This window comes from Erinaceus europaeus, chromosome 15 (genome assembly GCF_950295315.1).
Source record: "Erinaceus europaeus chromosome 15, mEriEur2.1, whole genome shotgun sequence".
In the NCBI taxonomy this organism is placed as follows: Eukaryota; Metazoa; Chordata; class Mammalia; order Eulipotyphla; family Erinaceidae; genus Erinaceus; species Erinaceus europaeus.
In genome coordinates this window covers 8,196,169-8,221,685 of record NC_080176.1, presented here as the reverse complement: position 1 = coordinate 8,221,685, position 25,517 = coordinate 8,196,169, and the positions used below count along the sequence as shown (strand labels likewise).

Genomic DNA, 25,517 nt, shown 5'->3' with positions numbered 1-25,517 from the left:
TCTGAGAGTTCTCCAGACTGTTCTCCAAAGAGGTTGGACCAATTGACATTTCCACCAGCAGTGTAGGAGGGTTCCTTTGACCCCACACCCTCTCCAGCATTTGCTGCTGCTACCTTTTCTGATGTATGACATTCTCACAGGAGTGAAGTGGTATCTCGTTGTTGTCTTTATTTGCATTTCTCTGACAATCAGAGACTTGGAGCATTTTTCATGTGTTTCTCAGCCTTTTGGATCTCTTCTGTGGTGAATATTCTGTCCATGTCCTCCCCCCATTTTTGGATGGGGTTATTTGTTGTCTTGTTGTTGAGCCATCTACAAATTTAATGCTATCCCCATCAAGATCCCAAGCACATTTTTTAGGAGAATAGAAAAAATGCTACAAAGGTTTATCTGAAACCAGAAAAGACCTAGAATTGCCGAAACAATCTTGAAAAAAAAGAACAGAACCGGAGGCATCACACTCCCAGATCTCAAACTGTATTATAGGGCCAGTGTCATCAAAACTGCTTGGTACTGGAACATGAATAGACACACTTTTTCTTCTAGCGTTTGCCAATAGACACACTGACCAGTGGAATAGAATTGAGAGCCCAGAAGTGAGCCCCCACACCTATGGACATCTCATCTTTGACAAAGGGGCTCAGACTATTCAATGGGGAAAGCAGAGTCTCTTCAACAAATGGTGTTGGAAACAATGGGTTGAAACATGCAGAAGAATGAAACTGAACCACTGTATTTCACCAAATACAAAAGTAAATTCCAAGTGGATCAAGGACTTGGATGTTAGATCACAAACTATCAGATACTTAGAAGAAAGTATTGGCAGAACTCTTTTCCACATAAATTTTAAAGACATCTTCAATGAAACAAATCCAATTACAAAGAAGACTAAGGCAAGTATAAACCTATGGTACATCAAATTAAAAAGCTTCTTCACAGCAAAAGAAACCAGTACCCACACCAAGAGACCCCTCACAGAATGGGAGAAGATCTTTACATGCCATACATCAGACAAGAGTTTAATAACCAACATATATAAAGAGCTTGCCAAACTCAACAACAAGACAACAAATAACCCCTCTGGCCTTAAGTTCACCTCCCTCTCCTCCTCCTCCTAGCAGCCACAGGTCTGTAGCTAGAATCTAATGGTTTGTTTTAGTTTGACTTTCTTTCTTCCCTTGATTGATTCTTTATGGCGCAAATATGAGTGAGAACTTCCTCTTCCTCCTTCTGAACCCCCCCAGTGCCATCCCTGTTGTCATAGATGACAAGACCTCATCTTCTCTCCCAGCTCAGAAGTGTTTCCTTGTATAGAAGGACCACACTTTCTTTATCCAGCCATCTGTTTGGGGGCACATGGGTTGTCTCCATGTCTGCTTGACTACTGTAAACAGAATTATGACCATGGGAACACATATATCATTTACAGGGAGTGTTTATACAACAGACACCTGGGAGAGGAACCGCTTGGCCACATAGTAGTTCTTTTTTTTTTTTTTTTTTTTTAATATTTTGAGAACCCTCCACATCGTATTCCGTAGAGGCTGGACCAGTTTTCATTCCCACCAACAGTGCATGAGTTCTCAGAGATAAGATTTTAATAGGAAAAGAAGCAGAGCACAGCAGGAGCCAATACTTAGATCTCAATAATTATTGGTAGTCACTGCATGTCAGGCAGGGAGCCAGACATTTTTGCATATGCTATCTAAGTCAATTTGAGTCTTTATAAAAATAATTTAAGGTGAGTCTTATTATTCATAATTTATATACTCAGAAACCAAAGCTCAAGGGAGTGAAATGACCTGTCCAAAAGCCACTTAGCTAGCAAATGACAGCTTGGCTTCAGTTTTATCACCTGACCTCACGGAGATGGAACAGACAAGTGACAAGTGGCGTGTGTGTGTGTGTGTGTGTGTGTGTGTGTGTGTGTGTGTGTGTGTAGGAGCCCTGGAGTGCAAAGGTAAAGAGTTTGGAGCTGGTAGTTCAGCCGTGAGAGGAAGGGTCCAGAGTCGGGAGGGCAAGGGCAGAGCCAAGGCTCAGAAGCACCGACCTGCCACTGTGGTCCAAGATGAGCAGTGCGGAGGCAAGCTGGAGGCCATGGGAGCTGGCTGGAGGAACGCTGTGAACACTCAGCTAGGCCTGAGTGAACACAACTGCTGGCAGTGGAAACAGAAAAGCATTTCTCTCCAGTCTCCAGGCCCACTGGGAACTGCTGAGTGAAGTCTGAGCTCTCCCTCTGCAGAGAGCTCTGAGTTTTCATTACTGGCTTCTCAAGAACTGGCTTCCAGAAAAAACCTGGATCAAGGAGGGGTGGGGTGGGGTGGGGGGGCAACTGCTTAAGTGAGAAATTGGCAAGGTTTGTTAAAACAAAACAAATATTCAAAACCAGCAAGAACACTTCCTCATCTGTGGTGGGGCCTGACCTGACTTCTTACCAGTAGGGCTTCAGCTTCATCCTAGTTTTGTTTTGTTTTGTTTTGTTGTCACTGGAGCTTCACTGCTCCAGGTCAACATTTGCTCAGACAGAGAGAGAGACAGAGATAGAGAGACAGAGAGAAAGACACTGCGGCACAGTGTGGTGGGGACCAGGATCTGACTCGAGTCATGCCCATGAGAAACCAAATGAGCCATCATGCCAGTCCTTGGCTGGCACTTCATTCTTTCAAATCCCTTCTCTCTCTCTCTCTCTCTCATTCTTTTTTTTTTTTTTTTTTGTAACCAGGGTTATCTCTGGGGCTCAAAATGATATAATGAGGACCTGACTTAAATCTAGGTCTTTATGTATCACACACATGACAAAGCCCTCAATTTATTTTATTTTATTTTGCCACTCAGCTTACCAATGGGGTCTGTGCCTACTATAGCTACTCTATTCCCAGTGGACTACTTCTTCTTCTCCTTCTCCTCCTTTTTCTTCTTCTTGTTCTTCCATTTTCTCTCTTTTCTTTTTGTAGCATGTGTTCTCAACCAGGTGCGCCAGAACGTGGCCCTTCTCCCTTCTTTTTCTTTTTTTTTTCTTTTTTAAGGTAGAGGGGGTAGGGGGAAGATGAAGATGAGGAGGAGGAGAAAGATGGCAGAGAAGGGAGGAGATAGAGAGAAAAGACACCTGAGCACTGGTCTACCACTTAGAAAGCATCCCCTGTGCCAGTATTTCCATGTAGTACCTGGGTTCAAACCCAGGTCCCTGTGCATAATAAAGTTAGTCATCTATCAGTTTCCGAACCCTTAGTATTTACTTATTTGGCCAACAGGATGACCACTCTGGCATTGCCCCCAGCTTACAGATTTTCCCATCACTGTGCTGGCCACATATGATTTTCAGTTTCACCACTTTTTTTTTTAATAGATGTGAATTTTTTTCTCTTTTTAAATTTTTGATTATCTTTCTTTGTTCATTGGATAGAGACAGCCAGATATTGAGAGGAAGGGAGAGAGAGAGAGAGGGAGAGAGGCAGAGAAACACCTGTAGCCCTGCTTCATCACTTGGGAAACTTTCCCCCTGCAGGTAGGAACCAGGGGCTTCACCCTGGGTCCTTGCACATTGTAATATGTGCACCACCACCCAGCCCCTAGTTTTCTTTTACTTTTTAAATTTTTTTTTGTTATTTTTACTTATTTATTGGATAAAGACAAACAAAAATCAAGAGGGAAGGGGTAGACAGAGAGGAAGAGAGACAGAGAGACACCTGCAACACTGCTTCACCACTCGTAAAACTTTCCCCTTGCAGGTGGGGACCAGGGTCCTTGTGCTTTGTAACGTGTGTGCTCAAACATGTGTGCCACTACCCACACCCCTATTTTTCTTTTTCTTTAATATTTTATTGTATTTTTAAGATCTACCTTTTTAAACATTTATTTCCTTTTGTTGCCCTTTTTGCTTTATTGCTGTAGTTATTACTATTGTTGTTGGATAGGACAGAGAGAAATGGAGAGAGGAGGGGAAGACAGAGAGGGGGAGAGAAAGATAGACACCTGCAGATCTGCTTCACTGCTTGTGAAGCGACTCCCCTGCACGTGGGGTGCCGGGGGCTCGAACTGGGATCCTTACACTGGTCCTTGCGCCTTGCGCCATGTGTGCTTAACCCGCTGCGCTACAGCCCGACTCCCTCTTTAATATTTTATGTATTGAATAGAGACAGAAAGAAACTGAGATGGAAGGGGTAGATAGAAAGGAAGACATTACAAGAGACCACATCAGCCCTGCTTCACCGCTGCTGAAGCCTGCCCCTGCAGGTGGAGTTCACTCTTACTATCATTTGATCAAAACCTGTCCAAGTCAGAGAGCACTTGAGTGAAAGCAGATAAAAGCAGGTTCATTGGGAGGGGCTGAGAGGGTGGGTGGAGAAGTCTTGGTGCTGGGCAGAGAGAGAGGCTAGGTCACATCCTGGTTCCCAGGCCTTGAAAGGGAGCTGGCCAGGTAGGGCAGGCACCTGTTGCCTCCTGGCTGAACACACTGAGCTGGGCTCCGCATGGCAGGGAAGAAGGCTGCGGCAGAGCTCAAGCCCCTCTCAGCTCCAGCTGGCTCCTTCCCGTTGACATTACAGTAATGCAGCCATGTGGTGTGTGAAAAAGCATCCCTAGTTACACGGAATGATTCACAGGACACCAGACTCTGCATTTCAGAGGTCTCCAGTGTACCATCAAAAATAAATTATAAAGGAATAATCTTTATCTGAACGAAAGCTGCAGTGAAGGAAACTCATGTCCAGCTGAGAGCAGCAGTGAGCTTTTGTTCACTCAGGGAAAAGTCCGTGTATTTCATCTTATTTGATTAACATTTCTCCCCTTTTTGGAACTAGATATCTAGTTAATATTTAGACATTCTATACATTTCCTTTTGCTGTTGTTCATTATAAGAGCAGAAGAAACCACGTCATCAGCCCAGGAGGTGAAGGCACCTGGCACCTTGATGTGGTGAAGAGGGTGGAAGGGACTGTGACCAGAGCCTGCACTGGGGGAGGCTGGTCTGAGATGCGCACAGGACCAGCCCCTGTCACCAGCATTTCCTTCACTCTGTCCCCCAGCCAGGGCACAGACTCCCATTCCCTTTTCCTTCCTGAGCAAAAGGCAACCAAGATTCAGAGTGGAGTTTTGCATCTTTCCAAAGCTTTCTGATGGTTTTGCTATTTTCCCCCACCAGGAGAGGGAGGTGAAGGGTGGAATCTCTCTGCAGAGGAAAACTCCATGATTTTTTAATTCGCTGAAGCAACCACAGAGCCTCTGCACCCACCTTGTTTCTGCTTCTTAGGTGTTTAGAGGGAGGATGGTTCCCCCCCCCCCACCATGGACATCAGTGCAGGGAAATCTGAGCTCCAGTGGCCTTGGCGGGGGTGGGGGGGGAGGCATGTGCACATGCAGTGCAGGTTACAGCCTCATCTTTTGGAACAGAAAGGACAGACAGTCAGTCACTCAGGGGCAGAACGCAGGCTGGGGAAAGAAATATGGTGTGTGTGATGTGTGTGTGTGTGTGTGTGTGTGTGTGTGTGTGTGTGTGTGTGTGTGTGTGTGTGTGTGTGTGTGTCAAATCTCCACCCATCAGGCGTTTCAGGGAAAGACCAGGAGGCTGGAAAAGGGGAAGTTTGACCATGAATGCCATTACAGAGAAGTCACCTCTGGGTCAAAGGCCAGGGATGGCGGGGTGAGAAGGGCGGGGCCTGAATGCACCCCGAGTCCCAAGGGAGCTGGAGGAGCACGAGCCTGGGGGCTCCCAGCGGCCAGGATCGCGAACCTTAGACTCCGGGTCCCAAAAGTGCCGGGAGCCGGAGGGAGAGCGGCCTCCCACCCTGGGCTCCCTGGGTTCCCCGGGTTCCCCGGGCCTGGCGGGGAAGCCCCGGGGCCCTGAGCGGGAGGGGGCGGCTCCCAGCTCTCCGGGCGCCCCGGCCCGGCGCTCGCCCCCGCTCCCGCGCCCCCTCCGCAGGCGCGCGCGAGACGCACCCCCTTTCCTCGGCGGCGCGCAGGGGCGCGCGCCCGGCCCCCCGCCCCCTGCGCGCCGCGGCTCCGCCGGCAGAAAGTTAGCAGCGGGGAAGGAACTCGGGCGGCCACGGCGCGCGGCGGCGGCGGCGGCTGGAGCGGGAGCCGCGGCCGAGCCGGGCTGGGAGCGGGGGCGCTGCGGACCGAGTGGGTGCCGCGGGCCGGCGGGTCCCCTCGCCTGCGGCCCGGGGGGCGTGGGGGGGCCGGCCGGACGCGGGGAGGGGGGCCATGCGGCCGGGCTCCCCTCCGGCGCAGCGGGACAGCGGCCGGGACCCGGGGCGCGGCGGCGTCGCTCCATGCAGCCGGGGTGGTTGGGCAGCGGCGGCGGCGGCGGCGGGGGCGGCGGCTGAAACCATGTCCGGGCAGCGCCGGGGGCCGCCGCCGCCGCCGCCAGCCGGGAGCCGTGATGGCCCCGTGGCCCGCGCCTCCTCCGCCTCCGCCTCCGCCTCCACCCCTCGCTGCGCCGCCGCCGCCCGGCGCCTCTGCTAAGGGCCCGCCGGCGCGCAAGCTGCTGTTCATGTGCACCCTGTCCCTGTCCGTCACCTACCTGTGCTACAGCCTCCTGGGCGGCTCGGGCTCCCTGCAGTTCCCGCTGGCGCTGCAGGAGCCGCCGGGCGCCGAGCCCCCGCCGAGCCCGCCGCCGCCCTCGCAGCCGCCTCCCCCCGCGCCCCCCGGCGCCCCCTCGCCGCCGCCGCCGCCGCCGGACAACGCGAGCCGCGGGGAGCCACCCGAGCCCCCCGACACGCACGCCGCCCCCGGGGCGGACGGCTGGGCACCGGCGAGCGGCCGGGACGCCTGGCTGCGGACCCCGCCGGCCCCGGGCGCGGTGGCCACGGCGCCCAGGGCGCAGCTGGACCGGGACGCGCAGGAGTCCAGCACGGCCGACGAGGAGCTGGCAGGCCGGAGGGCGGCCAACGCGAGCGGCGAGCGGGGCGGCGCCGCCAGCACCCCGGACTACGGGGAGAAGAAGCTGCCACAGGCGCTCATCATCGGGGTCAAGAAAGGGGGGACCCGCGCGCTGCTGGAGGCGATCCGAGTGCACCCGGACGTGCGGGCGGTGGGCGTGGAGCCGCACTTCTTCGATAGGAACTACGACAAGGGGCTGGAGTGGTACAGGTAGGACCCGGGGCCGGGCGGGAGGGCACCGACGCGGGGTTGGGGGCGGCCCGAGGGGGTGCGGTGGCTTCCCGCCCTCCGCAGCCGAGGCGCCCGGGTCCTGGGAGCGCAGCACCACGCGGGGGGCCGGCTGGGGAGCGCAGCAGAGGCCTGAGCTGGCCGGGGGCCGCTCTATTTCTGGGCGCGGGGAGGCGGTGCCACCTGCGCTGCTGGCCACGGGCTCCGGGTCCCCGCAGGTGCCCCCTGGCTCCTCCCGCTCCCAGCCCAGGGATCCCCAGCTCCGCGCCCGCGGGGTGTTCCCGATCCTCCCCCGGGGGACGCGGAGCTGGGCGGCGGGGCTGCCAGATGGACCAAGGGCTTTGAAATCCCTTGGCATCCCTCAAAAACCGCTCTCCAACGCATTGGCGAGGCTGGAATCCAACTTTAGAGTTTTCAGGTGGGAGCAGAATGTAAAGGGAACAGTTAAAAAAAAAAAAAAAAGACGCCGGCGAGTTTGGGCTTTCTAGGGAGCACTAGAGATATCCCCCAGCTCCAGAACTTTCTGGCCAGGCCATCTCGGCCCAGTGAACGCTGCTTGGCTCGGCCTCAGGGGCACAGGGTCTGCGTGGTTGTTGGCGCCCTCCGAGTGTCTGTGCCCGCATCCCCTGCCCTTTCTAACCCGCGCCTCCTTCGCAACAAATTGGGGCCTCTGCCGTGTGAGATGCTCACCTCCTCCTTTTCCGCCATCTGCCAGTAGTGAGAGAAAGCGAGGAGAGTGGAGTGGAAAGTTGAGTGCTAGGGAAATAAATGAATAATGCTGCCTTCTTGCTTGCTGTGAGGTTTGCAGTGACAGTGCGGATACTGCAAACACAGACCTCCTTTCCTCCACCTCCACCTGCCTCCCCTCCCACCTTCATGTATATCTGTATGTCTATGTTTCTATATCTGCTTCTGGAAAACAGATCTGGATGGCTGGGCCCAGGCCTGCTTGCCTCTCGGTAATTAATTGCAATTGTCAAACAGAAACACAGACTTTGTCAGCTCAAGTGATATTATCATCTTAACAGAGCCAATAGGTAAAATAAAGATTGTTTCCTGACAAGGCTTCTTCCTGGCAAGAAGATGTGCTTTCTAAGTTTCAACTACAGTCTTGAAAGTTTTAGAAATAACTTTAGAAATAGGTAATGAATGGGTGTATTATGATTGATTTCTTCCACTTAAAAAATATGCTGTGTGCTTTCAAAGCTTCAGAGAAGTACTCTTAGGCATAAACATTCCAGCACACTAAATGGAAACAGCAAATGTGTCTGTTAATGTCTTGTCTGTTTCAACAGAGAGAACTAATTGCAGTATTTTAGGAGGCTTCAAACAGCCCCTTTCTATCAAAACACAAAACAGCAAATGCCTAATTTAACTGGAAAATCAGTATTTATAACATCACAAGCCATGGCTTCCAGTTTGCAGTTATAATTAAAAAGGTGTTAGAATGATTAATGCAACAACAGCAAAATAGAGAAAAGGGTATGAAGTCTGGGAAGGTTTCAGCTTTAGCTGCTGGCGGTAGGACTGGTCTGCTTCCTTCTGTGGGGCAACTTTGGCGCTTGGATAACCATGGCTTTTATCCAGTTCACATTTCAAGGCTATTGTAGCTTGTGAAATGTGTCCTGTCCTTTAGAGGAGGAGGGCATTCCAGCTTGTGTCTAGGTTGCTTTGTGGCAGCTGGAAGTAAGAGAGGGGGGGTGTCTTAGTCAGACATCTTAAAGTTGACGAAGTGTGTTTGGTGGGATGCGTGTCAGAAGTCCACTAAAAGATCTGCAGACTTTTCTGAATGAAGGGCATGAAGGGTGCCAGATTTCTCTTAATGTTCTTTTACACTGAGAAGAAGAGAAAGTATGTAGACAGTGTCCCTCTCATGAGATGGCTATTAAAGATTATATGGCCAGTGCTGTGGTGCTCTGAGCCATCTCACTTGGCATAGTTGGGGCTTGGTAGCAGGGCTGAGACTGGTCTTGCATAAGGACAGCACAGCTTGAGGGCTTCTGTGGGCATTCAGGGAAACCCCATTTCCTGAGTTTCCTTTCTCTCCCATGTAGGAAGAAGGAACTACATCCTCTGCTGTAGAAAAGGCATTGATTTGGGCCAGAAGCAGAAACCCTTCCTCTTGGGTCCTTAGTGAAGACTCCTAATTTTACTAAGTGGCAACTGATCATAAATGATGGCTTGTGTGTGTAAGAGATTGGGGCCATGCCTGGCCTAACTGACTGCTTTGGGGTTTCCTCATGCCCAGTGAAGCCCCGCCCCCCAACAGCAGCCTTATCCCCCCCTTCTCTGGTTGCGTCTAAATCCAGTTTTGCTTTCCCTCAGGCTGGTGCTGTAATGTGATTTGAAAACATCTTTGAGATTAGAATATGTGCATCAGGTTTTCAGAGTGAGATCAACTAATGGATTAGCGGGTGTGTGTGTGTGATAAAGCTGTGGAGAAGCAAGTGTCACTTGGATTGACAGGGGCCAGTGGTTAAGGAGTGGGGAGATTAACCCCTTCACTCCCGCCCCTTCCACCCCCAGTAGTGAAAGGACAGTCACAATGCTCATTTCTGCGTGAGCTGATAAACTGGACTCCTCTAAGGTCCTTTGTGGCAGGTCAAGTGATTGCTATCAAAGTCCTCAAAGCGACAGAGATGACATGGGCTGCCCCCTCATGGTTTACAGACCCTACAGTAACCTTGACCCATGTGCCTTGGACACCACTCAGCTCCAGGGTGATGAGAAGTGACCCTGTCTGGTTTCAAGTTAGCTTCTCTGCCAGCAGTTGACACACACGTCTCAACGGTGGAAAGATAGTTCCTAGAGTCCCCTTCTGTGACCCAGAGGAAAGTGGCCAGAGTGTTGTTCCAACATGGTGTCAGAAGAGAGGAGGAGGGAAGAGGACACAGGAAAGACACTGTCAGGGACTGAACACTGGTACTATGGTGGTTGAACGTGCTTTGGAGGTGCTATAACGTCTGCGTGTCATAATGGGACTGCGAGCTGAATGGCAGCACTGTCATTGTACAGGTGGTACCCAGGGCGTACACCACTTGCTCAAGGTCACTCAGCCATCTGCGGCTGGCTTTTTCCCCTGCGCCACACTCCAGGCATCAAGTGCCAGAAAGGCCTTTTCCTCCTCGCCTTCTCTCCCTCGACAGCTCATCATGTTTACCCCGTGCTCAGCACCGTTTTAGGTGAACAACACAAAAGTAGTGCCTGTTCTCCTGGAGTTGGCATTTCACTGGGGTGGAAGTTGGGGCGACGGCAAACATGCACGTCTTCCTGCTTCCCTTCTTTAAACTGTGGCTACGAGCAAATGTGGAACTCCACACGTGACTCAGTTGTTTCTCTGCTGGGCAGTGGGTGTGCAGGCAGAGCTCCTGAATGTGAATCACCTGGAGGGCTGCTTGAAGGCAGAATGGCGTCTAGCAGGCCTGGGCTGGGGCCCGCTTCCCAGGTGATGCTAATGCTGCTGATTGTTTTGAGCCTCATGTGCACGTGGGTCCCAACCAGTTGTGTTACTGGATTTTGCCACCTGGGTCATCTCTGGGGTTCCCATCCTGCTCCCCATGGAATTTTCTTCTGAAAATAATCACTTTTTTAAAAAATTGTTTTGAATAGAGACAAAGAGAAATTGAAAAGGGGGAGATAGAGAGGGAGAGACAAGGGGCGCCAGGCAGTGGTGCACTGGGTTAAACACACATAGTAGTAAGTGCAAGACTGATGCAAGGATCCTGGTTCCAGTGAGTCCCAGGCTCCCCACCAGCAGGGGGTTGCTTCATAAGCAGTGCAGCACGCCTGCAGGTATCCGTCTTTGTCTCCCCCCTCTATCTCCTCTTCTTCTTTCAATTTCTTTCTGTCCTATCCAATAAAAAATAAATAAAAGGAAGAAAAATGGCTGCCAGGAGCACTGAATTTGTAATGCAGGCACCAACCCCCAGTGACAGCCCTGGAGGCAAAAAAAAACAAAAAAATGATAGGGAGAGAGACACCTGCAGCCCTGCTTCACTACTCGTGAATCTTCTCCCTATAGGTGGGAACTGTGGCCTTGAACCCATGCCCCACACAAGGTAGCCTGTGCACTCAACCATGTGTTATGAGGAGAGACAGAGAACAGAGATACCACAGCACTGCTCCACTGCTGCTGAAGCTTCCCCATGGAGCCGCTCCCATGTGGTTGTCGCATGTTCAGACTCAGATCCTGGCCCATGATAAAAACATGTGCTCTGGGAGTTGGGTGGTAGCGTAGTGGGTTAAGCGCATGTGGCGCAAAGTGCAAGGGCTGGCATAAGGTTCCCGGTTCGAGCCCCCAGCTCCCTACCTGCAGGAGGTCGCTTCACAAGCGGTGAAGGAGGTCTGCAGTTGTCTATCTTTCTCTCCTCCTCTCTGTCTTCCCCTCCTCTCTCTATTTCTCTCTGTCCTATCCAACAACAACAACAGCTATGACAACAATAACAACTACAACAAGGGCAACAAAATGGGAAAATAGCCTCCACGAGCAGTGGATTCACGGAGCCCCAGCAATAACCCTGGAGGCAAAAAAAAAAAAGTGCTGTACTCAATGAAGCCATTTCCTGGCCCTCACAGATCATTTAAATGAAAGAATTGGGCCAGACCTCAGGGGAGATGTGTAGACCAAGTGAAAAAGTACCTTCCTCCTCTGTGAAGAATTGGGTGGAGAGGTTTCCAGAGAGAAAATAGTGCTTCAGCAAGTGCCAAGGTCCTGAGGTGGAAACAGGCCTCAGGGTTCTACAGAGTGTTCTTTCCCTGGTCACAAAATGGGCTCTAAAACCAGGAGGTTTGCAGCTTACTAGTAGCTGGATAGTCTGGGTTGGGTAACTGGTCTGTCACACTGGGCTTGAGTTTGTTTATGCAAGAGAAGGTCCTCCCTCATAGGGGTGTCGGGAAGGACCGATACAGAGTGTGAATGTATCTTCCAAACCACAGCCAGACACGAGTATCCTCGAGCAGAACTCCAGTGGACCTAGCCACTGGGATCTCCATCTTCCTAATCATTTTTGTCTTGGGTGCTTTACCTTCTACCACGTCTGTCGTAATAGTGACTGAAAGATCTCTGATTGGGGATGTTTTTATGGAGGGATGTCAAATAAGGATTGGCTTTGCAGTCTACATCTGCTTCACCTTTTAAACCAAGGGTCACCTCTTCAGATGTCTTCACAGTCCCCAGGGATCATATACATGAGTGAAATAGATGACTAGAAGGGAGAGGAACAAGACACAGGCTCTGCCCGGCTCAGTCCAGCTACTCTCTTCCACCAGCTTTTCCATTTGGTAAGAGAAACTGGAAATCCAGGTTTTGATATGAAATCTTACAGTGTGTAATGTTGGCAACAGATTGGATTTTCTTAAAAGCGCTCTGTGGGCCAACACTGCAGGACAAACAAAACACATCTGTGGGTTGGATGCAGCCAGCTGGCTACTGGTTTGTGACCTCTGCTTTTAAACCCCTATCAGAAAGTGACTGGCTGATCCCGCCCTTTGCATTTGCCAGAATTGTGGCTTACATGTGTGCTATTTTGGTTCAGACTTTTTTCCCCCCTTTACAGATTTTGCAGCAGCATGGGAGAAATACCTCCCAGATATATTATAACAGCAACAAAAGGATCTCAGTGCAAACAGGAACATCAAGAGTGAAAAGACAATTTACAACCAACTTTCTTTTGTTCCTGGTAAACATTTCCTTCAAGGTGGGGGGAATTCTCAATGGTTCACACATTAATCAGGAGTGCGCATATTTGATCCATGTAGATAAATTATACTTATAAAATAGATCCTGTTCAAATGGATTAAGATCTGAGAGTTAGGAAAATTGGATTCTAGCAGCCCAGGAGGCAGCAGCACAGTGGATAAAAGAATGGACTGTCAGGCATGGGGTCCTGAGGTCGATCCTTGGCATTGCATGTGCCAGAATGATGCTCTGGTGTCTGTCTGTCTCTGTCTCTCTCTCTCTTCCTCTCTGTCATAAATAAATATATCTTTAAAAAAAAGGAAGGAAGGCAGTTGGATTCTAGGTTTTGTTTTCCCACATATTAGCTTGATTGGATGTTAGATCACTTACCTGTTTCGTTTTGTTGATCTCTGTATTTTCAGTGATGAGATTTATTGTCTCTGCAGAGTCTGTTCAGCCACAAATATTTTGGTTCTAAATAAATATCTGTATGAAATCTTTAGAGGGAGGATGCTAATAAAGTAGCAGTGACCTTGTTTGGAGCGCGTTTTTATTGCTTTGAGCCAGAATGCTCTGCATTCTCACTGTGTAACTTGGGGCAAATCACTGCATACCCTAAGCCACAGTTTCTTCATCTGCAAAATGGGCTCATCACTATTTCTTCCCAAAGGCCGATGTGAGAAGTCTTGAGACTTAAATTTCCCCATAGAGGCTGTGACATGGCCAATTTCTCTCTCCCATTCTTCCCTCTCTCTTCCTCTTCCATTTTTTCCTTTCTTCTTTGTTGTTCTTCATCTTCTTCTCATCCTTGCTTCTTACCCCACTATCAGTACTGAAGACTCTGAAGAAGAAGTTGCAGTGCATTTTTTTTTTTTCATTTGGAAAAGTCTTTTGTTTCAAGATTATGTCCAAATGAGGGATTTCAAACCCTGAAGCAGCTCTTAAGTAGCTCTCCAGAGAATAATCAAAACTGGGTTCCAGAATCTGGTCTATTGTAAGTTGAGCTGAAGAAGCAGAAGAGTCAGATTGCTTGAGGTCAAATTCACCAGGGAGGGCTGAGGGCTGAGGTAGGAAGTGGGCAGCATGGCTGTGTCTGCTTTTGGCCATTATCCAAACCTCCAGTAGGCATCGGTGTCCCTGCTCCTGGCTTGGTACAGAGGCCTTGATGATGCTAAGAGTAGACTTACTTCTTTTTTTTTTTTTTTCCCCTGCAGACTTTCGTAAACATTTTAGAATACAAGACTATTTAAGAGCCTGGGAAGCTCCCTGTCTTGAGATCTGGTGGTTTTTATACCAGGCTTTTACTTTCAAATAGAGTCAGGAGACTGGTGCCCACTCTGTGTAGGTGAACGCAGGATTGCCAGGGCTTCACGTTAGCAAGTTTTGGAGGCTTTGGTTTTGCATAATGGATGGTATCCCTGGAACCCATTGAACCACCACCCTGTTAAAGTCATCTCGCGATTCCATTGGTTTCTGTGGTTTAACAAGATACTCAAAGACTGTCTTGGGACTTTCAATCTGAAATTATGATGCACTGAGGGAGACTTCCAACCCTTCTTGCTATTAACTAAAAGCAGGTGGTTGGGTTTTTCTTTTTCTTTTTTTGAACAGTGATAAGCTAGGTTTCTCGTCCTTTAACATTTTTTTTTTTGGAATGTATAAGACATAAGAAAATAAACAGCACGTGCCACTAGTTGAGGCCTTTTCTTTTTCTTGTTTGTAAAAGGTAGAAATTGAGCTTAAACTGTTACAAATAAGAAAAGATAATTTACTGGCTTGTGTAATTGGAAAATCTGGGATGTCGGTTTCAGGAAAACGTAGGGTTTTGATGTTGTCTTTTTTACTTTGCCCTTTATTCTTGGCCGTTCTTGCTTCATTATTTCTAATTTTATTATCTTTATTTTTTATTTCCCCTTTTGTTGCCCTTGTTGTTTTATTGTTGTAGTTATTATTGATGCAGTCGTTGTTGGATAGGACAGAGAGAAATGGAGAGAGGAGGGGGAGACAGACAGGGGGAGAGAAAGATAGACACCTGCAGACCTGCTTCACAGCCTGTAAAGCGACTCCCCTACAGGTGGGGAGCCGGGGGCTTGAACCGGGATCCTTATGCCGGTCCATGTGCTTAGCACCACATGCGCTTAACCCACTTTGGTACCGCCTGACTCCCTTATCTTTATTTATTATTGGCTAGAGACAGAAATAGAGAGGTAAGGGGAAGATAGATAGGGAGAGAGACAGAGAGACACCTGCAGCCCTGCTTCATCACTCATGAAGTTTCCCGCTGCAGGTGGGGACCGGGGGGGCTCAAACCCAGGTCCCTGTGCACTGTAGCACATGCTCAACCAAGTGCGCCGCCACCCAGTCCTCCTTGCTTCGCTCTTGGACAAGTCGTCTCACTGTGTTTTGGGAAGATGATGAGCAGCAACAGTAGACAAACTTCCTTTATGTTGATCAACCCTTTTAGAGCTGTTTACTAGAAGGTCTTTTCTCCCCCCACCGGTGTTATTGCTCCCTCCCCCATTACCCTTCCCATCCCTTCCTTTTCCTTCCCTTCCCTCCCCCACCCCCCCTCCACTCCCGTCCCCTTCCCTTCCTTTTCCTTCCCTTCCCTCCTCCACCCCTCCCCTCCCCTCCCGTCCCCTTCCCTTCCTTTCTCTCCCTTTCTTTTCTTTTTATTTGATAGGGCAGAGATAAATGGAGAGGGTAGAGGAATCTAAGAGAGGAAGAGGCAGACACCTGCAGCACTGCTCCACCGCTTGTAAGGTTCCCCAGTTGCAGGCGGGAACCAGGGGTTTGAACCTGAGTCCTTGTGCATGGTAACCTGTACGCTCAGCCGGCTGTGCCACCGCTCAACCTCGCCTAAAAACTTCTACAAAGAAATTCCTAGTGATGTCTTTAGCCAGGCTTGGATCATCTGCCTGTTCTCGGAAGAATCAAACACTCTGAACAGGCCTGGGCGCTGCAGCCACCCCTTTGACTTGGAGTAGTGACAAGGGTAGGGAGACAGCATTAGTCAGTCCCATTGAAGCCAAAGGGAATAGCTTCCCACAGGCAGAGCGATGGCTTGAGGGTTCTGTCGCTACAAGGAGTGGAGATGACTTAAACCATATATACACTCTGTATTTATTTTTATTTTATTTTATTTTATTTTGCCTTCAGGGTTATCACTGGTGCTTGGTGCCTACCCCACAAATCCACTGCTCCTGGAAGCTATTTTTTTCCCCATCTTTGTTGCCCTTGTTGTTGCCATTATTGTTATTGTTGTTGTTGCTGGATAAGACAGAGAGAGGAGGGGAAGACAGAGAGGGGGAGAGAAAGACAGACACCTGCAGACCTGCTTCACCGCCTGCAGGTGGGGACCCGGGGCCTTGAACCGGGATCCTTCTGCCGGTCCTTGTGCTTTGTGCCATGTGTGCTTAACCTGTTGCACTACCACCCTCCCCCCTATTTTGTTTTTAATTTTATTTTTAACCCTGGCAGAAGTACAAAGAAGTTAGTTCAGGTAGATTAGGACGTTCACTATTTCATTTAAACACGTAATGATTATCAATAGTGTGTTGAGGCCAGCATGACTCAGGGCCAGTGCTGTGAGAGAGCTCACAGAGCAGAGACATGGACAAGTGAAATATTGAAGCATTACCTTACAGGGGAATGAGTGTCCGTCCCGACAAAGCGCCATTTGTTCCAGGAGTGGAAGGATGGTTTGATTTTCAGAAACCTAATCATGTCATTTCTTCTTGATAAGGGTAAAGAAAAATAATCATATGGGTGCTACAAAGACAGAAAAAATGCGGGCCAGGCGGTGGTGCAGTGGGTTAAGTGCGCATGGTGCAAAGAGAAGGGACGGGCATAAGGATCCCAGTTCGAGCCCCCAGCTCCCCACCTGCATGGGAGGAGTCGCTTTACAGGCTGTGAAGCAGGTCCGCAGGTGTCAGTCTTTCTCTCGCCCTCTCTGTCTCCCCTCCTCTCTCCATTTCTCTCTGTCCTATCCAACAATAATGACATAAATAACAACAACAAGAGCAACAAAAGGGAAAAAAGTATCCTCCGGGAGCAGTGGATTATTAGTAGGGCAGGCACTGAGCCCCAGCAATAGCCCTGGAGGCAAAAAACAAAAACAAAACAAAACAAAACACCAGATAAAACACTGAGTATCCCTGCCTGAGTTTGGGGGTACCTGAGAATGAAAGACAATCTTGCCTCAAAGCCAGCATCATCTTTAATGGCATAGTCCATCCTTGTGAAACCTAGAATCAGACCAGAATGCCTTGCTGCTATCACTGTTATTTACCATTGTTCAGAAATAAAGAGGTAATGCAACTAGATTAAAAAAAAAAAAGACCAAGAAAGGGAGAAGTAGAACTCACCGTTTGCTCCCAGTTCCATCTCCTTTTGAAAAAACTCGCATAACATCTACCTTCCTGTGAATGCACTAGGAGAAGGAACAGGACTCATTAAACGGACCGGTAGGAAATTATTTTGCAAAATCTTTGGTTTTTTATTTGCCTATACCAACAATTACATATATATATATATATATATATATATATATATTTTATTTATAGAACCAACCAAGGAGACACAATAATTGGGAACACATTTAGCAAAAGTCGCAAGGGGTTTGTGAGACAGGGATTTTAACACTTTGCTGCAAGTATCAGAAAAAGGGAGGAGTAAGAGAAAGAGGTAGCTCTCTAAAAAAAAAAAAAAAAAAAGAGAAAACATGTTTCTTCTTTTCCTTCTCCTTCTCCTTCTTCTTTCCCTTCTCTCCACTTTTCCTCTCCCTGTCCACTCCTCTTTATTGAAGTTCTTTGCAGCCACGTTGAGGTGTGTTCGAGAGTGATCTGAAAAGACTGTTTATGTGAATGTGACCAAAATGCTGTGATCCTGGGCTCACCTTACTTGCCATGTGTTAGTCTGCCGAGGAGAGGGTGCTAAGAGAACTGTTTTCTGCTCAGATTCCCAAACAGTGCTGTGGTTCCTTGTAGACAAGAAGACTGACTGCTTTGTACCCCAATCTCAGGGATAGTAGGGTCGCACCAAGGGTTGGGGCAACAGAGGAACTGGTGGAAGTTGGTAAATGTATATGTATGCATGCTGTTATGAAGCAAGGGAAAAAAAAAAACAGGGACAGGGATGTCTCCTATTTGTAATGGAACAAGGAAAGGAAGATGCATTGGGAAGAATGAAAGTAGCAGTAGAGTGTTAACACTCACACGTGCCAGGCTCTGTGAAGTAGGCACTGTTATCTCCACTTCATGGGCAGTAGAACTGAGGCCCAGAGAAGTCAAGGAACTTGCTCAGAATGCGGAGCTGTTATCTGCCCCACGTGCACAGCATTCCTGTTCAGTTAGGTTAAAGCTCTCATTTCCCCAAAAGTGTTTGGACTCAGCCTCATGGGACTAACTGAGAATTGTTAGTTAGCTGTTCTCTGCTAGAAGCATCTGAGTCCCCTTGTGTACGTGAGCTGGACTGTCTGCTGCACTAGCCGGTGCACCCCAACAACAGACTGTGAGAGTGACTTCCATTGTCTTCTGGGACCAAGGTCACTTCCACTCTTGGGTCTTTGGCTTATCTTATTCAAGGAGGGCCTTGAATACGGTGTCTCCATACCTTTCGGCTTTCAATGTCTCCTTGTCTACCCTTCAGGTGTTGCTCAGAGTTTAGCTGCTTATTAGAAAGATCCTTCTCAGCTACCTACTTCAAGTACCCCGCCTCCCTTTTCCCTCTGAGTTTGTTATACCTCTGTGCTTTCTTCAGCATGCCTATTACTTTTCAGAGTCATCCTAATTACCTCCTGCTCCCTAGAAGGTAAACTGTAGGCGAGCAGCTATGTTTCCAGATCCCAGCACAGTGCTTGGCACTCAGTACTGGTGGTTTGTGAACCACTCAGTTCATGAACCAAAGGCGTGCCTTGAGGATGCTGGGTTTTTCTCCTCCTCAAAACTCCAGGCTTCTGGAAAGAAAGAAATCTCACAGTTCTTGAGAACTCTGGCTACGAATTGTTCTGGGCTCTCTCACATACTATTTTTGCGAGACTATTTTTGGGTGCACGAAAGAGAAACCCACTCAACCAAGCTGTATGGGCTAGACAGTCTTCCCCAAAGGTCTGCACAGAACACGGCATTATCACAATTGTCTCCACAGCCGCCTCATGAAGTAATGCTTTCCCTGTCCTGGTTTTACCTAGCTCCAGACCCCAGAAGGCATGTGGTAGCGCCAGGGTCACACTGCACAGGGTCACCGTCCGTGGTGCTTTTTGCTTGGTTGCTGGCCCCTCTTGCTGTCCATGCTAAAGTTTCAGCAGAGCTTGGATTGATCCCGATAGACCCTCCTGCTCCACGAGTGTTTGGAATTATGCTTCTCTGTGTGCATAATCAGAAACACATACTGCTGCGTACTAATCAGGCGATCATGCAGACCCCGCGTTTGACTCCCTCTGCACTGATGATGCAGGTACCCCTTTCCCATCACCTCCAGGCCCAGGTTTCTGAGACGTTTGGTTGGCCCAGGAGCTGAGGAACTATTTGAGTCACACTGCTTCAGTCCCTCTCTCTCAGGGCAGTTGAACTTTTTTTTTTTTTTCCCTCCCTCCTCCAGGGTTATTGTTGGGCTCGGTGCCTGCACCATGAATCCACTGCTCCTGGAGGCCATTTTTTTCCCCCTTTTGTTGCCCTTGTTGTAGCCTCGTTGTGGTTATCATTATTGCCCTTGTTGACGCAATTCGTTGTTGGATAGGACAGAGAGAAATGGAGAGAGGAGGGGAAGACAGAGAAGGGGAGAGAAACATAGACACCTGCAGACCTGCTTCACCGCCTGTGAAGCGACTCCCCTGCAGGTGGGGAGCCGGGGGCTCGAACCGGGATCCTTACGCCGGTCCCTGCGCTTTGCGCCACATGCGCTTAACCCACTGCGCCACCGCCCGACCCCCAGCAGTTGAACTTTTTGGAGTCAGAAAGCTGAGCCTGTGATCAGAAGGGACAGAGCTGAAGCTGAGTTCAGCATCTGCACTGCCTTGTGTACACAGACAAGTCTCTCGCCTTTGAGCCTTTGTTTTCTTGCCTCTGAAATGGGAATAACAGCTTCTAAGAGCTCCGCTGCGATTTTGCAAGGCTGGAAGAATGAGGATGAGCCGGGAACTGCTTCGTCGAGGCATGTTGGTTGTTATTAATCCACACACGTTTCTATGAATTCCCCCATGTAATTGGTTTTCTGGAATGTTGCACTCCAGGGAGTCCCTGAAATACAGGACAGGCACTCCTATCATAAAGTTAGATTAAGAAGTTTAATTTACAGAAGCCGTTATGTCGCCTGGGTAGCACATATTGCGAGGGCAGACTGCATGCAGATCCTGAGAATTCCAGGAGAAGCTGCGGGCGCAGACCCCTTCTGCCTGAGTCGTGTCACTGGGCACCCTCCCTTCAACTGGAGCCGCAGGAAAGGCTGTTGGGCACATCTGCGTCTCAGGGGGCCCTGCACTTGAGGAGTGGCCAGAAGATTTCTCTCATTTTGCTTTTAAATGACTGGTCCTCTACTTCCCCTCTGCTCCCTGTCTGTCCTTTCAGGTTGAAATTAATTTCTCAGCATCCAACTGCTTTATCTTGCCTATGTTCTTCCTCTTTTACATTCATTAGGGGGAATTGATGGTTCACAGTAAATACGGGAGTTGGTCCATGTGTAAAACTTGTCCATTTTCTGCAAAACACTCGGCCCCCAGCCTAAGTCCTCCTCCACCATTAAGCACCTGCACCTGAAAGACACACTCCCAGCCCCCAGAAATCTTTACTTGGTGCGATACAGCAAATCCAGTCCACGTTCTGTTTTGTGTTTCTCTTTCTGTTCTTATTTCTCAGCTTCTCTCTGTGAGTGAGATCATCCCATACTCATCCTTCTCTTTCGGGCTTATCTCATTTAACATGATTCCTTCAAGCTCCATCCAAGATGAGGGGACGAGGGTGACTTCAGAATTCTTAAAAGCTGAGTAATACATCTATTGTGTATATATACCACAACTTTCTAAGAAAGCCACTCACCTGTTGGTGGACACCTGAGTTGCTTCTAGGTTTTGGCTGTTACAAATTGTGCTGCTATGAACGTAGGTATACACAGATCTTTTTTGGATGGGTGTGTTTGCTTCCTTAGGTTATGTCCCCAGGAGAGGAATTGGCTACTTTTTAACCTGCAGAATAATAATCTCTCTCCTCCCTGCCACCCCACAGCCACAGTCTAATCTGTACTAGATTTTGTGACCAAGGGGGATTGTGATTCAGTTGGAATTATGGGTGCTGAACAGCACCCTGAGTCAGCACTGCAGAGATAGTTCAGTAATAGAACAAGGAACTTGTATGCACAAGGCCCCACGTTCATTTCCTGGTATTACATATATCTGAGCTGAGCAGTCCTCTGGTTTCTCTCTTCTGCTCATTAAACAAACACACAAATAAACACAAACAAGTCTAAAAAAATCAGCTAAGCCTGAGAGATGGGAGATCATCCTGGATTATCTGATGGGTGCAATGTAATCAATCACTAGGATCCTGTAAGTGGAAGAGGAGGGGCAGAAAAGCCAGAATCCAGAGGGATGCAGGTGCACAAAGCGTCCATCCTGTTGTGGCTGGCGTTAAGGCAGAGGAAGGGGCTACAAGCCAAGGAACTCAGGAAGCTTCTAGAAGCTGGGAAAAAGACAAAGGGAACTGATTTTCCCCTTGAGCTCCCAGTGGGATGCAGTTTTGACAACATGCTGATTTGTGCCCAGGATTATCCATTTCAGATTTGGTACTTGCAGGACTGCTAAGTCCCTAAGCCCTTCTGGTCATGTGTTAATAGCAGTGATGTGCTCTTCTCGGATACCTCGAGTCACTATCTTGTTTCTTTTCTCCCCTTTGCTTTCTCTCCCTTTCTGGAAGAACATCAGTTCCAGAGCTGTGAGCTCTGTAGATCTCTTGGCAAGCAGCAGCATAGATGTAACCGCCATCTGTCTGTAGATGGGCTCGGCACTAGTTAGGGTCAAAACGAAACTACGCCAGCAGATAGTGACTTAAATAAGAGCAAAGATGATTTCTAAGGAACTCTGATGTGCAAAGTTTGTAGCCATCAGCACTGCCTAGCATCCAGCCACTCAGAGGGAACTAAGGCCAAAACCCATGAATTTGAGGATAAAGGGCCCGTGATTAGCCGTGTGGACTCTGGCCAATCTAGACTGTGGGTCAGCTCTGCTCCAGGCCGTCAGTCAGAGACCCACATTCTGTTACCATCCTGTGATTCTACCTGCCTCTCCCACCCCCAAGCATGTCAGGTCTCACAGTGAGCTTTCTGAAGCAGAAGCTCTGTTTTGTGAAGATACTCGGGTAATTCTCACACCCAGACTTCGAGAAACAGGGACATAGAGTATAGCTCTTCAGCATGGGGTCAGGGAAGGCTATGGCGGTGGGGGGGTGGGGGGGCCTCCTGTGCATTGTCATTGTAGGGTGATCAGCAGCTTCCTGAGCCTCTGCAGGTAAATTACCTGCTCTTCCCCCTCCCCATGTTTGGAAGATATGTCTCCAGACATTGTCAGATACCCCGAGTGACAAAAGTGCCTCTGGTTGAGAACCTTTGCCAGTCCCCCCCACCACTTCCATGATCACAGCTGGGTCTCCAGCCTGTCATATTCCAGCCAGCAGGGAGGAGGGAGAGGGCAGAAGTCTAGGAAGAGATCTTCTACAGGTGAGGGGAAGTGGAAGTGACAGGCAAAGTTCTGCTCACACTGCTGGTGACAGTTGGGTTCCCTGGCCACCACCAGCTGAAGAGGCGCCAGGGAACATATTGGTGGCTTTGTGCTCAAGGAGGAAGGGAAGATATGTCAGGACATGTTGGGCGGACAGTCAGTTGTCGGCACAAGTGATGAAACGAAGGATGTGGTCATGGTCGAGCTGTTCTGTCCAGGTGTGAACTTGGTTTGAAGCCTGAGGCTAATTGAATGTAATATTTTTTGCACCATTAGAACCCAGGGTACTTTAAGAGGTGATAGACCACTTCCAAAGAACACAGGACATTTAGTAATCATAGATTTTGATATCAAGAGTTTGTTATCTTTTTTAAAAATTATCTTTATTTATTTATTGGATAGAGACAGCCAGAAATCAAGAGGGATGAGGGTGATAGAGAGGGAGAGAGACACAGAGACACTTGCAGCACTGCTTCACCACTTGCAAAGCTTTCCCCCTGCAGGTGGGGACTGGGGAATCAATCCCAGGTCTTTGAGCACTGTAACATGTGCGCTCAACCAGGTGCACCACCACTCGGCCCCCTTCTTCTTCTTCTTCCTCTTCTTCCTCTTCTTCTTCTCCTTCTCCTTCTCCTTCTCCTTCTCCTTCTCCTTCTCCTTCTTTCTCCTTCTCCTCCTCCTTTTTTATTTTTTTTGCAATAAAAGATTTAGTACACGTGAGAGAGGTTTTCGGATGAGACATGAGAGAGAGTCGGGGGCAGGGGGGAGGGAGAGGGAGATAAAGAGGGTAGTCAGAGTACCCCTCCAGAGCATGAAGAGCCTGGGATCCATCTGGGAACCTCAGGAACTCAATTCCCTGCGTTCTGCCCACTGTGTGCCAGGTAACTTCTAAACCTCCGTCGTGGCTTTATTTGTTTCTGCCACATAGCTGTACTTGCCCATATTGATTTTTCTACATGAAAGAGGAATTTCCTTTAATATTTATAGACTGTACATACATCTTTAACATCTTTGTATGTGTCTCATGTATGTATATATGTATGTATTTATCTTGTATGGATGTGTGTGTGTGTGTGTATGTGTGTCTGTCCATCCATCTGGTCTGTCTGGCACCACTCACCCTGGTTCCACCTTCACCCTCTTGCCCAGGCCCCTAGGACACTCCTTCTCGTGTCCCTGCGGACACTCTTGGTGCTCTGGGGACTCCTCCTCACACAGTGGCTTGGGCATGAATGCAGAGCAAGCTACAACACTCCCTTACTTGACGTCTTACAATGCCCGTGGCCTCGTGCCAACTTGGAACTACGGAGTCTGACCACGATCTCCACGGCCCCGTAGGTGTGAGCCCTGGCCACCTCCTCAGTGGAATTTATGCATTTGCCTCTTCTCCGCCTTGATTGGCTTTGGAGTCACACCAGTCTCCTTGCTGTGCCTGAGAAGCCAAACATGGCCCTGCCTCGGGGCCTTTGTACAGGCTGGTGCTGGTCCTGTGACTCCACTGCTCTCAGTGCCCATTTTATTCCTTTTTCCTTCTATTTTTCTTTTCTTTTCTTTTCTTTTCTTTTCTTTTCTTTTCTTTTCTTTTCTTTCTCCCTCTCTCTTCCTTCCTTCCTTTCCTTCCTTCCTTCCTTCCTCCCTCCTTCTCTCCCTTTCTTTCTTTCTTTCTTTCTTTCTTTCTTTCTTTCTTTCTTTCTTTCTTTCTTTCTTTCTTTCTTTCTTTCTTGTCCAGGATTATCACTGGGGCTCAGTGCCTGCACTACTCGAATCCACTGCTCCTGGAGCCCATTTTTTCCCTCTTGTTGTCCTTGCTGTTTATCCTTATTATTATTGTTGTTGTTGGATAGGACAAAGAGAAATCCAGAGAGGAAGACAGAGAGGGGGAGAGAGAAAGACACCTTCAGATCTGCTTTACTGCTTGTGAAGCGACCCCCCCTTGCAGGTGGTCTTTGCACTTGGTAATATGTTGTTTAACCCGGTGTGCCACCACCGGGCCCCCAGTAATGCTTTGTCTGTAGATAATTGCCAAACATTTTATTCTCTCTCCATTCCAACCTCTGCTCCATGCTTTCCTCAGCAGCAAGGTCTGTCTGGTAGCACCTGGACCCCTAGTGGCCCTCCTGGACAATGCTGGTAGCTGGTGCTGTTGTTGATATCCCCACATTCCGTGTCCCCACTGAGATGCCTGATGCCTTAATTGTCTGGTTCTCACTCTCCCCAATTTTAACATGCAGTATGAAGGTCTTCACTCAGAAAGGCCTGCGACTGCTGGAGTGATCAGAAAGGAGGTTGTTGAAGCTCAGCTCCCCGCCCATGTACGTGCTCTGCCTCCAGGTGGTGGCGATGGGGCCGACGTGAGGTTTTCCAAGGGGGGTAACACTGAGTATTTCACTCTTTCAAATAAAAAGTCTTACTAAAGACTCATTTCAGTAATCATTAAGAGACATCAGAATAGATGTTCAGAGGATGTTTAAAACAAATTCAAAACTATAATAGTTATCATGGCTGGGGTGGGGTGGGGTTTGTCACAGAACTTTGGTAGTAAGTGCAATATGTTATCTAGTTTTCTTTATTTATTTTTAAAAGAAGAGAGAGATTGAATTTCTCTTTTTATTTATTTAATGTTTTTGGCCTTCAGGGTTATCACTGGGGCTCGGTGCCTGTACTACATAGGAATCCACTGCTACTGTGGCCATTTTTTTTTTCAATTTTATTGGATAGGACAGAGATTGAGAAATTGAGAGGGGAGGGGAAGATAGAGAGGGGGAGAGAAAGAGAGACACCTGCAGACCTGCTTCACTGCTTATGAAGTGACCCCCCTGTAGGTGGGGAGCTGGGGGCTCAAACCGGGATCCTTGTGTGGGTCCCTGTGCTTCGTATTATGTGCGCTTAAGCCAGTGTGCCACCACCCACCCCCATATTTTAAAACCATTATCAAATCACTAATTACAAAACAGAGAAAATGTCTTTTGCATAACCATCATGCTGTCTCCCTGTTTCTCTTCTCTGACATTTTAACCTGTCTCTCCCCAC

At 48.8% G+C, this 25,517-nt stretch overlaps 1 protein-coding gene across 3 annotated transcripts in view; it reads left to right on the top strand.

Annotated features, from left to right (window-relative positions):
• The first annotated feature begins 6,362 nt into the window (after positions 1-6,362).
• Positions 6,363-25,517, top strand: part of HS3ST4 (heparan sulfate-glucosamine 3-sulfotransferase 4) — a 366,199-nt gene continuing 347,044 nt past the window's right edge. For all 3 annotated transcript variants that reach the window (XM_060172281.1, XM_060172283.1, XM_060172282.1), the window contains exon 1: positions 6,363-7,086. In XM_060172281.1, coding sequence (XP_060028264.1) covers positions 6,377-7,086 — 710 coding nt within the window. In that variant the 5' untranslated portion in view covers positions 6,363-6,376. The remainder of the gene's footprint in view (positions 7,087-25,517) is intronic.